A 15,308-nucleotide genomic window follows, 5' to 3' on the forward strand; every position below is an offset into this window, starting at 1 on the left:
TGGTGTGTGGTCAGCCTGCCCTAATGCAGTGCGCCACGGAGAGGCACTCGAGATCCGTCCTGGGACCGTGTGCAACCATTTGGGAGAAAAATGTATGACCCCGTTCATCAAATCATAAACGAGTGCGATTTGTCAGTCCAGAGGTTCTAGATGAAGGTAAATCCAGGTGAAAGCCTCGCAGCGATGGCTCATGTTTGTGCGTAAAGCGGCACGCACACGCACACACACACACACACACACACACACACACACACACACGCACGCACACACAGGCACAGAGAGAGGTGCTGCATGACAGTAAGCGCTACAGTAAAGCTGCTCTCAGTGCTGGTCACTTCTCATGCAGCGCGCGTCTGCGGAGAGTACACCACCGGGCTCCCTGCGTCTTCCACACTCTCTGTGCTCGAGGAGGATTTTTTTTTTTTAAAAACAACAAAAAAAACAAAACAACACGCAGAGCCGAAAGTGTGGACACATTATCTCTCGCTCTTTTGTTTTGTGGACAATCACTGCGGGAGGGAGTCTGGTGGGGGAATCGAATATCTTGATCGGAAACTCGGCGCATCCGCCTGCTATCTCGCTGTGAGGCGGCATCAGGAAACTGAAGAGGGCAGACAACGTGTTGTGAATACAGAAGAGAGCAACTATTGACACCTACAGCCCACCAGTCTGCTGCGCGCCTGGACAAAGCTAAAAGGACATCGGCGAGAAGGATTCAGCGTTATATCGGTCTATCACTTCAGGCTGTGTCTCATCCACTATCTATAGAGGTTTATTTACTAAGTATCTTATCTTTTTTTTTTTTTTTTTTTTTTTTTTTGCTCCATCCCGGAGGTGAAAACTGGCTGCCTGCCATCGGTTCTGCTCGAAGCGCACAGAAAACCAATAGATCTGACAAAAAAAAAAAAAAAAAAAAAAACGAAACAGGCGAGATCCATTTGTGGCTCTGACATGCTGTAAGTTGTTTTACCTGGACTGGACCTATATTATGGCTTCGCTGTATCAGAGATTCACTGGGAAGATCAATACGACCAATTCCTTCCCGCACCCACCTGAGGCCAGCCATCTCCTCGGTGGACAGGTTGCAGACGAGGAAAACGCAGCGAAGACCACTCAGCAACTCGTCGATGGCAGACCCCACGTCCAGTACCGCAAAAAATGCTTGCGGGAGGATGAGGATGTAAGACACTTATGCTTTACTTGCCAACATAACACCCTCCACCCACCCACCCAACCCCCATGAAAAATCTCCAGATGTATAGTTTAGATAATTCCCTTTGAAAGGTACTCCACACACTCTCAGACAAACATGCACGTGCACAGGCCATTATAGTCAATCAGGGGTCAATCAGGGTTTTACAGGGTGTCCAAGAAAGTTTTAAAAGGCTGATTTTTATTCTGTGGCAGCTGCATGTTTGCTTGAATTGATGTTGTGTTTGGTTCCATTTCACTGTTTTGCTTTTTTGGGGGTTTTTTTTCTGACAATGTGTCTATATACAAAAAAAAGAGGGGCCTGGCGTGGTCGCTGTCTGTGCGTTTTGTCCAACATGAAACCAAAACTGGTAAATATCATCAGATTTTTTTCAGAGCTGATGATGTGAAGCTCATCACCGCCTGACGTGATTCTCTGGAGTTTTTGTGTGTCTGTCTGCAGGGAGACTGTTGCTTTCGCTCTGGCGCTGTCTGTGGTGCTGAAATTGCAAAGAGCAGGGTGTTTTGGTCACACACACACACACACACACACACACACACACACACACACTGTGGTAAAATCACTCAGAGGTTCGAAAAGTGATCTTGTGTAGCATTGATTTGGGTTTGATGCTGGTCACTATCGTGGCCGCGACTGTACCGGAGCCAGAAAAAATCAAAAACGTTGTTGAAACGGGGGGGAAGAAGCCTGTGTGGCAGATTAGGCCTCTTGGATGAGTGCTAACATCCTCAAGACCAAACACCAACTCCAGAAGCCTTTGTCTTGTTATTTCTGGGGGTCTGGTGTCTTTTTTCTTTTTTTGGTGTTAGAATCAAGCAACAATCAGCAGACTGGGCGTTTCCACTTGGCCCTGCTGGATTGTGTTCGTCTTTTGTCCGGATTACTTCTGTACATCATTGCTGTTGTAATTTTTCTCATTCTGCATGAGGCACAAATGTAATTTATGCTTGAAATTGAATACTTTAGATCAGCCAGCAGCAGATTTATATTCTTATTGCCTGAACACTTGTATCCTCTCTGTGCCTCCACCCGGGCCTGGGGAAGTGACTTGTTAACACGTGTGTTGCTTGTTGCAGATGACACCAGTTCAAACCTCCAGCAAACACCAGTACACTTCACTGGCCTTTCATCTTCAAATGGCTGCCAACAGTGCGATCATCCTCTGAATTATTGATATCTGCCACATTGAAAATCAAGTGATAAGGTTGGCATCAGCCTGAGCGCTGACACTGCTGTCAACAACAACCCTAACCCTCCCAACATCAAGCTTCTTATGTTATGAGGAAAGATTTTGAAATCATGACAGTTAAACCTTGGGATTGCATTTTTAGAGTGTGACCAGCTGCTGCCGGATTTCCAACATATTTGTTAGCTTTTCACTGTTAACCTTGAGGTCACCTTTCGTCCCGATGTCCCCCTGAGTCGTGCTGAAGCATGAAATTGCCTTTTGCCTCAGGAGAAGGGCCAGTCCATTTCAAGGAGTGCTATTTCCAACCCCTCCCTCCTCCAGTAAAAGTTTGAATGAGCTATTGTTGTTTCCTTTTATTTTGCAGAGGTGAAGGGTAAAAAAAATGACTTGGAAATGTCATGTGCTTATTTTCATTTATCCAGATGTTTAGCTGCACAGTCCTTCAGTATGTTTCTATAATCCCGCAGTTCCAGGTGCAGGTTGAGCTGTTCGAGGCAGCGTTTTGCTCAAAACTGGGGAAAAAAATAGAAAGAATGCTTTTGTAAAACAGTTTTTATAAACAACTGTTTAATTTGTTTACTGCGGCATTTTTCTGAGCTCACAAAATGCAGGCACTGCATCTTTGTTTGTGGGAGAGGTGAGTGTGTTGTAGGATTGATTAATTGTTGCTGTGCTCTGTGTGTAAGCATCAGTATTGTGTGGTAGGGTTTGAGTCACAGAGGGAGATATCAGCAGTAGTCCTTTCTCCTCCTCTCCGCACTTTACTGCAAATAGAATCCTGGATTTTCTAAATTCATTGCTGTTTCATGTAAATGTGAATTACGGTGAGATTTTACCTTCAGAATGGCACCCAGCGACACCTTCATGATCCCTCCTGTATTGACCTTTCCCGTGTAGACGGATCACAGCAGGGAAAATGTAAACACTTCTCTTTGTGTTTAAATGTTGGAGTAATGAAAGATGACACATGCGTCTGCGGGAGTCATAGTCAACACATTGTCTGTCGAGTGACACGTATTGATTCATGCAGTTTTTCTTTGAACATTGCAGCTCAACGCTCGCTCGTGAATATCTGCCAACTTGCCACTGAAATAGTTTGATTCAATCTTTTTGTAATTTTTTTTTAGCAACTTTTCCAACAGACTGTGATGCAACACCAGACAACATCTTACAGTAAATCATAAAAGATCAAATCTGTGTACAAAGCAGCTAGTATCAATAAATGAATACAGACCAATAAACATAAAAAAAAGAAATGTAATGTGATATAAGTACAAGAAATGGAGCAGCACTATTTACAGTAAAGCAGCAGGAATATTACCTCCTTCCTTCCGTATTTCAATTAATTCCCTATAAAATTATTATTCCTTATACAATGAGAGATTCAAAAGAGGCAATGTCTGTCATTCATTTTAACCATCCGGCAAAAATAGTCTTTGTCTGATATTTCCAACGGAAGAGAACAATACAGAAAATAATGATTAAAAAAAATCCATTACTGCTTTTCAGTCAAACTTCCCTCATGTCAAAGTAAAATTCCTCATTATCCTCCATTGTGGAGTTATATTTTTAGGATTTGGTGATCTAAACAAACATCTGCTAAGGGAGACTGTATTTTTTGAGTTATGGGATTTATGAACTTGTCAGTTTTTTTTTAATGAGTTTAACATTTTACTGATTATAGCTAATTAAGGCAGATCACAGATTCCTCCCTCAAGCTACATCTCAAAGCTTTTAACACCTTCTTTACTTTTAATCACTGATTTCAGCTACTGACTCATATCAGTAGATACGTTTATATTTGATTCTGTTATATTGGTTTTTATGTCATTTATCATCACAGACATTTAGTATATATTAGAAGCAAACATAACATTTTTAATCAATGTAACTAACAGCTGCTGCTTGCTTATTATGATGCATGTGAGGGCAACTGTGAATTCATATGTAACTATAAGCACCAGACAGTACAGATAAGCTCATTTCCCACTGGGCTCCCTTAATCTGAAACATGCATGCTGCTCTTTAATGTAGTAGTCTTTTTTTTCTGCTCCTAGGCCACAGATTTGATTAAAAGTGCGATGGAAAAGTGTTGTAATTTTACTGTTGAATGGCTGCTCCTGCATAAAAATTTCCAAACCCTATACACCAGTGTCCTTGTAACATAGAGAGAGTGCGATATTCTCCCTGAGGATGCCAGTGGCAAAGAAGTGGTTTTGAAACAGTGAGGTTACACAAGCTTCATCTCTGGGGACGAACACAAAGAGCTATGAGCTCTATGATTTCTTTTTAGAGATTACTGGATTGTTTTTGTAGTGTAACCATTGCATTTTTACGATGCATTTCCAGCCTTTAAAGCATTATTATACCAGCATGGTTGTCATCGTTTAATTAACTTAAGTTTCATGTTGGTAAAACTGTACTTCATCAAAGGTAAATTCCCTGTCTGCATAATTTTGTTATCCTGGTTTGGATCTCGGGGAATTGGAGTTCAAAAGAAGTAAATCATAAATCACCCAGACTGCGTGACTTCAGTGTAAAATTTAATTCACATTGGTTATACTTCTGCCCAGGGCTGACACACACATACACACACGCACTGTCTGTGCTCATACGCACTTAACTGTGCCTTCTACTTAGAGATACTCCAGATCTGAGTTAGACAGTTTGGCTCGGTTCCCAAGTCTTAGTTTAGCTCTGTGCTCCAGCCTTTGTCTGTAAGGTCCGGTGCTTGTATAAATCAGCCAGATGGATCTCAACAAGAACAGCCAGATAAAAGAAAGAGAGCAGCGAGATGATATAGGCTGCTCTCATTATCTCTGTGGCCACACTAATTGTGTGCTTCAGGTGATGACTGCTTACTGAAGGCGGCTACTGATTTTATTACCTGCTGCAATCATCATCAAAATGACTATTTGCCCCGAGATTACCCTCCTCTTATAACACAGGCGGGGCCAAAAGCCAGAATGTGCATTTTAAGATACTGTTTCTGTTTTTTGTGGCTTGGTTAGCAGTTGAGCGATCACAGGAAATGAGGGGAAAGACAGATGGGCAGTGACGTACAACAAATGTCCCTAGTAAGTTTCAAACCACAGGCGTAGCAGTTCAAGGTAGTCGTAACGTAAAGGTCTTGTGGTCACATTTTACCTGTTGTTTCATCTGGCAGTTACTCTTGTAACAACTTATTATACTGACACAGTTGTAGAACATAGTATATACAGTGGATGGTAAATTTGACATGATCTGTGTTCAAAACAAACCTCTTTAGTTACAAAAACACACACAGCAGTGAAACTAAGCTGCGAACACGACATTAGCATACCATCACTTTACATTGATATGTTGATGTTGTTAGCGAACAGATGCATATTTTTTGGGCTTTTTTATGCCTTTATTTGATAGTATAGTGGAGAGAGACAGGAAACAGGGAGGCAGAGAGGGGGAATGACATGCAGCGAAAGGCCGTCCGATGCGGGATTCGAACCGGGGCCAACTGCAGCGAGGACTGTAGCCTCTACACATGGGGCGCCTGCTTAGACCACTACGCTACACGACGCCCCGAACAGATGCATATTTACACATCCAGCAGGTACAGAGTAGAACATCACAATTTATTTTGAGTTGTATTTGTGTTCATATGATGCACATGAGTCTAATATTCACTCTCCTTTTAGCTCTGTTTTAGTCTTCACCGACTCCTGAGGGAAATATCTGGTTCTTTAGCTATTTGATATACCCCACTGTTTTCACCAGCAAGTTGCTAACTGTGTGTATGCTAATGGTTCTGGGCAGGTTGCATGACGAGAGCTGCGAGACTGAACCATAACAGTAAAGTTGCAGGCCATAAAACCTAAGCAATCAGCTGAAAGACGGTGAACCGCTTTATAGAGCTAAGAGGAGCTGTAGAGTCAAGTGATAATTCTCTGTGGGTTCGTTACTATGAGCTAACCCTTTCTCATAACATATAGTCGTCAGATTCATTGTTAATAAAAACATATAGACTGCAGCAGGTTGAAGGACCTGGATCATAAAGCTGATCTCAAAACCTCATTGATCATTTGGTCTGAAATGCAAGATGCAAATGATGCTCCACACAAATTAAAAAACAAGTATTAAAACCTATTTACAGGTGGATAGAAGATAAACTGGATAACATTAAACATAAAATAAGTTGAAACAAATGACGATTAAAGACAATTAAAGAAAAAATACAGCTCAGTTTAAGGTCACTGACTATTCAAAGTAATATATAGCAAAGGCCCCACACGGCAATTCTGCTGTCACCCAGTGCAGCTCCTCCCCTCAGGACAGCACAGCATCTTCAGCAGGACCTCTTGCTCAGTGTTGCCATGGTTGCAAAGGTGGAGAGGGTAAGGCTGTAAGCTCTGGGAACACACACACACACACACACACACACACACACACACACACACACACACTGCTGCTGCTGCTGCTGCTTGCTGGTGGCTCTGACTGCCATCTGGAGATGACGCAGGTCTCACACTGCACACTGGGCGTCCTCAGTCAGCTGTGTCACGCAGCACACTACGTCCACCGTAACGAGCATGACGTGTTTATTTCCCCCTTTCAGTCTGAATAACAGTTGTTCCCCTCTGGCTCCTGATGAATATAAGCTTCCACTCCTGTTTCTGAGGTTGCTGTTGACAGACTTATTCACTATCGACCTGTTTTTTTGGGGGGTTTTTTCTTCTCCTCTGTTCCCAAAGGGTTTCTCAACAGGTCATCCATCCCCCGCCCAGCACCTCAACCCTCTGTTGACACACCATCGATCATCCCTCTCGCCACACTGCCCTACCCCAGCCCCCCCCCACCCATGCACCTCCACAGACCTGTCAACAGCACATCAGCAGGCCGCTCCGCCTCTGCTGCCTTGCTTCGAGACTGTCCCTCTTCCTCTTGGTGATTTACTGTATTATTACACAAGCTGACAGTGGTATTAGTCAGTGCTTAAATACAGAGAGTCTTTATTACCTCATGATGAGACGCGGATCCTGCTGAATGGCTGATGCCGAGCTTCAGTCTCTTGTGGTAGCTTTATTTGCTCTGAAGATTCAAAGACATCAGCTGTCATTAAGCCTCCATTTGCACTTTTATTCCTTCTCACAGATATATTTTCATTTTAACAGCAACTGTAATCATTGTGGTCGAAATTTAGCCAATTAAATATTCATGCAGCCAAAAGAAGAAAAAAAAATCCACCCCTTTTGTCAGCCTTTGTTTTTGATCTTCTGCTTCAGGATGGCAGTCACATCCTCACTAGCTCAACAACAACACTCCACAGATGTAACTTCACTGTGGATCTTAAAGATTTCTTCTGCTTTTAAACAACTTTATGAGTGTGCAGCTAAATATAACTGTCTTTTAACCCAGCTTGTTCCCTTTTCCTTTTCTCCTGGTGTTTGTATCTGTGTTTTTTTTTTCTTATTTATAACTTCAGGCGATGTTCTCAGTGTTTTCCTTTTGAGAATTAGCTTTAGTAGTTGCGTGGTTGATTATCAGCAGTGCAGCTCCTTTTTAAGAGAGGAGGAAAGAGCATGTATGGTAAATCAAGCATTGGTTTAGTTCTCTGTCCCCTATTTGTTAAAGCTACAGAGTTTTTATTCAGTGGCATTTCATTGATGTTTTAAATACCAAAGATGCAGGAAAACCTTTTATTCCCCATGTACTGTGTCTGTTTTGCCACTAGAGACTGTGGTGTTCTAGTCATTGCACCACCTCTACACTGTAAAGTACACATAGGTGAACTCAGGCTTTAGTTGGTGTGAGCATACCATATTATTGAAAGACTGTGCATCAGTACTATTAACACAGCTTCTGTGTAGGAAAGCAACTTGAATTTGAAACCAACCAACTGGCACAGCTAAAAATGTCTCACCCACGTCGAAGAAGAGGAAGATAATGTCACCTCTCATTAGGATTGGAAAGGTTACACGGTCACCTAGCAACGTCTGCCACATTGAGGGATTGCTCTGACCTGTGAAGACCTTTTTCTGACCAGGAAAGATAAAGAAAAGAATCATCAGTGGCGTTGCTTAATTGCAACATTTCATTCAAGAGTGGGGGGAAAGATCAAATTATCATATTGGTTGCAGAGGTAATGTAGTGAAACGACAGGGTGCATTTCAGCTGCCAGCAGCCGCAGTGTCCTTCGTTGATGTGTCTTTGAGCAAGGCACTGGATCCTCCCCTTTACACTTCTATGTGCTAAAACCAAAACTCTCATCTTCTGTTACTGTGCAGCAACACTTCACGCTTACAGATGTTAGTTCCTCTAATCAAAGAAGAAAATGAATCGAAAATAAATCATCAATAATGAAGACAGATCTTTAAAGCAAGTGACGGAAACTTTTGCTACGACATTTCTGTCAGCTGGAATTAGAGCAACAGAGTGGAGCTACCATCTCTCCCGAGTCCTCTCACAGCCTTTTTCTGGGCTGAGACCAGGCAGCAGTAATCTGTTGTGTCACACGGGCAGATTCTCTTATCGACCCTGCCATGATACAGCAGCGACACACCCGCGGGAGACACATGCACGCAGACACACAACCACGTAAGATGCACGCAGTATTTGAAAAAGAAAGGCGACGCTGCAAAGTCAAACGGGGTCATAGTACGGCGTAGTGAATCCTGGACGGAGGCAACAACAGAAGCAACAAGTTAGCTTTTGTACATTTGCTGCAACAGCATCGCTTCAGAGAAAAAATAAAGTTCATGATCCCTGTTAGATCTCTGTCCTGATGCAGAGGGAGTGGGAGTTGAATTCAAGAAAATGTGCCGGTTAGCTCTGTTGTCATTGTGTTGTCTTTGCAGCAACACCCGTGGCCCTGTTGGCTCATGCAGATAGACAGATAGTGGTACTGCAAAAAACCAAAACAAAAAAAAAAACACAAGCTGCTGGTAGTAGTTTTATATTAACTGTACAGACATGAGACTTGCATTTATCTTCTCGTCTAACTCTTGGCAAGAAAACAAATACACATACGTATGTCTGAACATGTCTAACTATTCTTTTAAGCACAGCTCTCGGAATTATTTAAATGACAAATTTTAGCTACTGCTCCACAGAGGAGTCAGAGTAAAATAAGGACTATACACTGAATATAATTTTAAATATATGCAACATGCGCAGTCAAATGTTGTACACTTGTGGTGCAGCTCTTGTAGATACCGCATGTTGATATCTTTTTCACATCAGGCATCTGACTTGTCACTACATGAAAGGCCCAGATGTAACTAATAACATTAGCAAGGGCTGTGATGCATCAAGGCATGCCGGTGATCCATGCCTTTGACTCAACATGCATAATACCAGGGCCCTGGAGCTTTAACGCCTAAATGAAACGCAGCCATTATGAATGTAGTTAGTTACACCTGTGTTTGACAAGCCAGAATGTCTGCTGTGACAGAGCTCTGCTGGTATTGGTTCGCTCTCAAAATGATGCCACGACTAAGCGGGCCTTCTTCTGCCTCCAGGCTCTGGTTTAGTGTTCGGATGAATAACACATGAGATAGGTTTTCATGTTGCAACCTCGCCAGACCTCTTGTGCGCATTGTAGTCTGGCAACCGGTGACAGGAGAGAAAAGTTTTCACCCTCCAGTCATGAAGGTGGGTTTCTAGCTTGTTACTTCTGCTATGATGCTCAGTAGAAGTAGGCTCCTGCACAGAGTAACAAGTTGTTTGCCGCATCTCAGCTCTGAATTAGTAGTGTGTTGTGTGTGCGAGTGTGTACATCTGCTGACTTACCTCTTTGTGTGCAGGCACATGTAGGTCATTGTCACTGTGGAAGGCTTTCTCTGTCAGGCGCATTTCGGTATGGCGGAGCTTTCGCTGTATGTACATCATCATCTCCAGTCAATATTTCTTGCCTGTTCCTCTAAGCCAAGGAGTCAGGAGTCTGAATGAACCCGGAGCTCTGGGAACGCGGGGAAGAACATTGCTTTTCCCCGAGCTGGGAGTCGAGCGCTGACTTCTGTGATGATGTTCAGTGTGGAGCTCACATGGAGCAGAACAGAGATGGGGGAGATAATGATTGTTTGATGTAGCAGAGGTGGAGAGAACGGGGAGCGCTATTGAGTGATTCGCTATTCTGAAGCTGGCAGCCTGTCAAATCGCACATCACCAAAGACGGGAAAGCCAAAGCGTGATGATTGATGTTACTCCCCTCACCAGATTGGCTGTTGCATCATGGGAATACAGAGACTTTATTGCTGGATGTGTTTAGGAAGGCATCTTGCTGCGCTCACAATATGGTTTGAGTGCATGAGACAAACATACTCGCGTTATTAGTGTCAACCTGAATAACAGCTGATTCGATTTTGGTGAGGATCCAGATCTGGACATTGTTTGTTTGACCGCTTGATTTTTGAGTAAAAATAATGTTTTTTAAAAAGTTTTTTTTTTTAATTCCACTGGCCTATTTACATGTCCAGCAGACATGGAGCAACATTTGGAGTCCTATTTCTGCCCATCTGATGAATGTTAAGTGCATTATTCATCCTCCTTTTAGCTCTGTTTATGTCTCGACCAACTCCTGAGGGACATATCTGGCCCTTTAGCGGCTAAATGCTCCACTATGTTCACCTGCTCCTACCTGCTAATTTTGTTTGTCACTTGCTGCTGGCCAAGTAGCATACAGTGGGTTTTAGAGCTTTTTTTTTTTAATTTTTTTTTATTTTGCTGTAGCTAGAAACAATTTTGATAAGAGCGGTGGAATTGAACCAAAACAGCAGCCTAAATTGTGGGCTGTAAAGCCAAAACAATGAGCTGAAAGATGCTAAAATGTCAGGTGATTATTCACTACGAGAGACAACTTTCACATTACACAAAGGATGTTTTCTATTGTAAATCTAAAAATATTGATTTGTGCAGCTTTAAGTTATAGGCTTGACATCTGTGAATGTAGTATAATTCATTCAGTTCATGCTGACTGAGGGATTTTTTCGTTTACAGAAGCCAGTTTATTTCTGCCTGCATTATTTATTATTCACAAGCAAAAGAAACTCAGCATGGCGAGAATAGAGCAGCTGTCACATCTGACATTTCATTTAGCATTCCTGCAAAGCCTCAGGGGCACAGATAGTATGTGCACTTAATGAAACCTTACAGGTATTAGCTTCACTGGGTCACTGCCTTCGTCCATTTGACGGCCCAAAACTTGAGGAAATTGAAGCCTGCATCAGCCTGTAGCTGTATGAGCAGCACTTTTATCAATCCAGAAAGGTGGTGTTGTGGACAAATTGCTCCTGGGAGAAAAGTAGAAGGAAGACAGGATAAACAACCCTGGGTAAAAAGCGCCATAAAGTGGCCCAGCTCTGCATGCGGTGTGTAATGCTGATCTGTGCTGAACGGCGAGATTGCAGCTAATGGCCCAGGTAAGTGGTTCAGTGCTGATTGTTGTGAAGGGGGCCGATCACTTTGGCTTCATCCCTTCTCACTCTCCTGTGGGGTTGTTTTTCAGAGATTAGTGCGGCCGTCAGTGGCCGTCAGACACCGTGTTCTGTCCCATTCTCCCCCAGTGATCTGAGCTGACCTCCTCTGGTGTGATGGCAGCGGTGTCAGGTTCTCTGAGGGCATTCTAGGGGTCTCCTTGATGGACGTGGTCTTTACTTGAGAAAGCAGGGCAGTCTTTCAAGTTGGAAAATGTCAATGCCAGCATCCACACACACACACACACACACACCACATACTCACGAGGGCGTTCGCTTCAACTTAATGTGAGGAACTTAGTGCGGAGATGCTGACCAGGGGATTATTCCTACAGAGAGCAGAGGTGTGTCTCTTTTATGACCAGGTCATTATTCACCATCTCTCTCTGCAGCCACATCACTCCTCGCTCTCTTCCTAACATTGACACTCATATGCAGCCGCTCCGGCACAATGAAAACACGCAAGTTGTCCCGGGTGGAGAGACTGTGGAAGGTGAGTGTGTCAACTCTTTTCAGGGACACACATAACTTATGTTTGCATTTGTTTAATCTTTGCCATGTGAGGCATGTTAGCATCTCTCTTCTTTCTAATTATGCCTTTAATCATCTGTTACTGAGCACTTGAAGGACATTTTCAAAAGAAATTGCAAGCTGTTTCTCGGCTTTAGGAAGTGTCACCGCTGGTTATTTATTTATTTAGCTTTCAAATTCTCTGACGAGCACTTCAGATGACAGCCACTGTTGTAAGTTGTTATTGTTCAGAGTTTGCGGCAAAATCATAGTCATTATATATAGAAACCTGTCAGTTGGTAAACTTAATCACCAGGCTGTCTCTAGGGACATGCTGAAGGGCAATTTGGTATTATAAACATATATTAAGTAGCACTGCATTACAGTTTATATAAAATTTTATGCAGTGAAATTAATCTTTGATTAAGTCAGTATCACACTCAGTTTGTTTTGTACTTCATATGCATCTCTACCTGTGTGTATGAATGGTATTTAACATGCCTATTTTCTTATATGTTTTTCTTGACTGCTGCAGTGAGATGTCAAATCTAAAACCAGACAAGCAGGATCCAGCATAGAAAAACTTTAATGCACATTCCTTAAAGGCATTAACTGTGGTTAAGCAAAGGTTGCTGTGTAATGCACAGAGTGCTTCCTCATTCCGATCATGCATCATCAGCTTTTTTACTAAGATACATATTTAATATACACCCTATGAGACAAAGATGGACTGCAGCTTGACCAAGATGGATCTCAACCGCACAAACATTTAGTATGAAACAACAATTGATGGGATGAGGTAATTAGACTTACTGATGTTTTAATCTTAAAGCATCTGTTTCTTCCCTGTGGCAAGCTGCGCCTCAGTTCAGGATAAACTGAATCTAAAGTCTGAACTTGTGTAACTCAAGTGGGAAAAAGCTGAATTATTTCACCAAAATGCAGACCTTTTGTACTTCAAGTACATTTTGTTGAGTCCTGGTTGCCTAGTGGTTTAAGATGCTGATGTGCAATTACAACATTCCTAGTTTGAGTCTGACCAGGGACCTTTACAGCATGTTATTACCCATCCCTTTCTCTTTGTTTACTGTCACCTCTATACTGTCCTCTCTCTAACAAAGGAGGAAATCCCTCCCCTAATTTTCCATAAAAGTAAAAATTAAAACAAATGTCAGCTTACTTTTGCTTACAGATGAGATATTTTTTTGTAGTGCATTTGTGGCGCATTTAGCATTCCTTGGTGTTGGCACACACACTTTGGAGCTCAGCAGGGCAAGATGTTTCACTTGATGCTATCAGCGTCACACAGGGAGCGGGAGGCAATATAATGTAACACTGTCTGGCTTTGATAGACTAAGGCCACAGCTTAGCAGCTGATACTGATCTAGTTGGGCGTTGTGTCCTGGGGTTTTGTTTTTGTGGCTGCCTTGATGCCTGAAATATGCATTTGCTTTGACATGATACGGGGTTTGACACGAGTGTTTCAAAACTGCATCCAAATCCCCTGAGAGGCAAAGCTCTGGCAGAGAGTTGACAGTGTACAAGCTGTCACAATATTTTCTCATTTTCTGTGTTTCATGGATACTGCTATTACTATCACTATTACTGCTACTACCACTACAACTACTGCTGCTAAGAATAATATTAAATGCACATTTGCAGTTTGTAGCCACTCTAGTGTAGTGGCCACAGAGATGGCAACGTCAGTCTGTTGGTGCACCACTTTGGTCCAGCCTGAAATATCCCAACAACTACCAGATGTATTGTTATAAATTTTGTACATATATCTATGTTGCTCCAATGACATTTCATACTGACTATAATAACCTCCTGGTTTTCCTTCTTTCCCTATCATGAGGTTGACGTTCGCAGTTTCAGGTGAAATGTCTCAACAGCTACTGCACGGATAGTTTCAGATGTTCATGTCCCTCTCACAATGAAATTTAATAACTTTGACTTTTTATCTACATCCATCATCAGGTCAAAATTCAATTTCTCCAATAACTTGGCTCATGACCTGTAAAGCTAATGACAGTGAATTTTGTTTGGTGCTAGTAAGCAAATGTTAGCATACTAACACACCAAACTAACATGGTGAGCATCGTACCTGTTAAACATCCCCATGTTAGCATTGTCGTGGTTAGCATGTTAGCATGCTGGCGTTAACATTTAGCAAAGTAACAGACATTAGTATCGCTGTTGACTCTAGTTACAACATTCTTTGATGATCGAGTGAAAAGGTTGTTTCTTTCTAACAGAGATTCAAGTAGCAAATCGTTTTTGGTTTTGTTTGACCAGACATACATCTTCAGTATCCTCCATACCTATACTATGGCACAATGGTGGTGAAAGTAATTTTCTTTTTTGTTTTTTGTTTTTTATCGAAAAGTAGATTTAAAAGAATTAGCATCTTATATTTCTTAATTTGTGAGCACCACATACGAAATTTGACCTCCTTTTACCTCCCTAGTTTTGTGGCAGAAATCTGAGAGGCAGATATCAAAAAACCTGGGCTAAGAACATCAAAACTATCTGCGTGGTTACCTCTAGAGATCAGTGAGAAAACATGTTTTTTCTTTTTTTTTTTCATCAGGGTGAAACAAAGTTGATGATGTTGATGATGCCGAATGACAGTAATCACACTAGATGGCCTTGCTTATTTCTTATTCTCGCTGGGTACCTTATTGGATTTGTCTTTATCACTGTAATTGCATGTGTATGAATGTGAGACAGAGATACAGGTGTATGTGTGCGTGTGTATATAAAATGCCACATTTAGGTCTGAAGCACTAATAAATAGAGATAGTGAGAATAATTAAACATAAACTAGATTGGAAATTTTTAGTTAGTTGGCAGCGGTCCTTGGAGACGTGGAGTAGCCTGATGATGAAAACCTTTTCAAACCTGCAGTGAATGAAGCAGTATTCATTCAGATGCTTCTAATTTGCTT

At 42.1% G+C, this 15,308-nt stretch overlaps 1 protein-coding gene across 1 annotated transcript in view; it reads left to right on the forward strand.

Moving 5' to 3' along the window:
- The first annotated feature begins 354 nt into the window (after positions 1-354).
- LOC111670508 (A-type potassium channel modulatory protein DPP6-like) overlaps positions 355-15,308 on the forward strand; it is a 60,648-nt gene continuing 45,694 nt past the window's right edge. The window contains exon 1 of the mRNA XM_087179570.1: positions 355-1,180. Within this exon, the coding sequence (XP_087035696.1) occupies positions 989-1,180 (192 nt within the window). The 5' untranslated portion in view covers positions 355-988. The remainder of the gene's footprint in view (positions 1,181-15,308) is intronic.

The sequence above is a fragment of the Seriola lalandi genome, unplaced genomic scaffold (genome assembly GCF_002814215.2).
Source record: "Seriola lalandi dorsalis isolate HSWRI2012SDOR001 ecotype SW California unplaced genomic scaffold, Sedor1 jcf7180002054855, whole genome shotgun sequence".
NCBI lineage: Eukaryota > Metazoa > Chordata > Actinopteri > Carangiformes > Carangidae > Seriola > Seriola lalandi.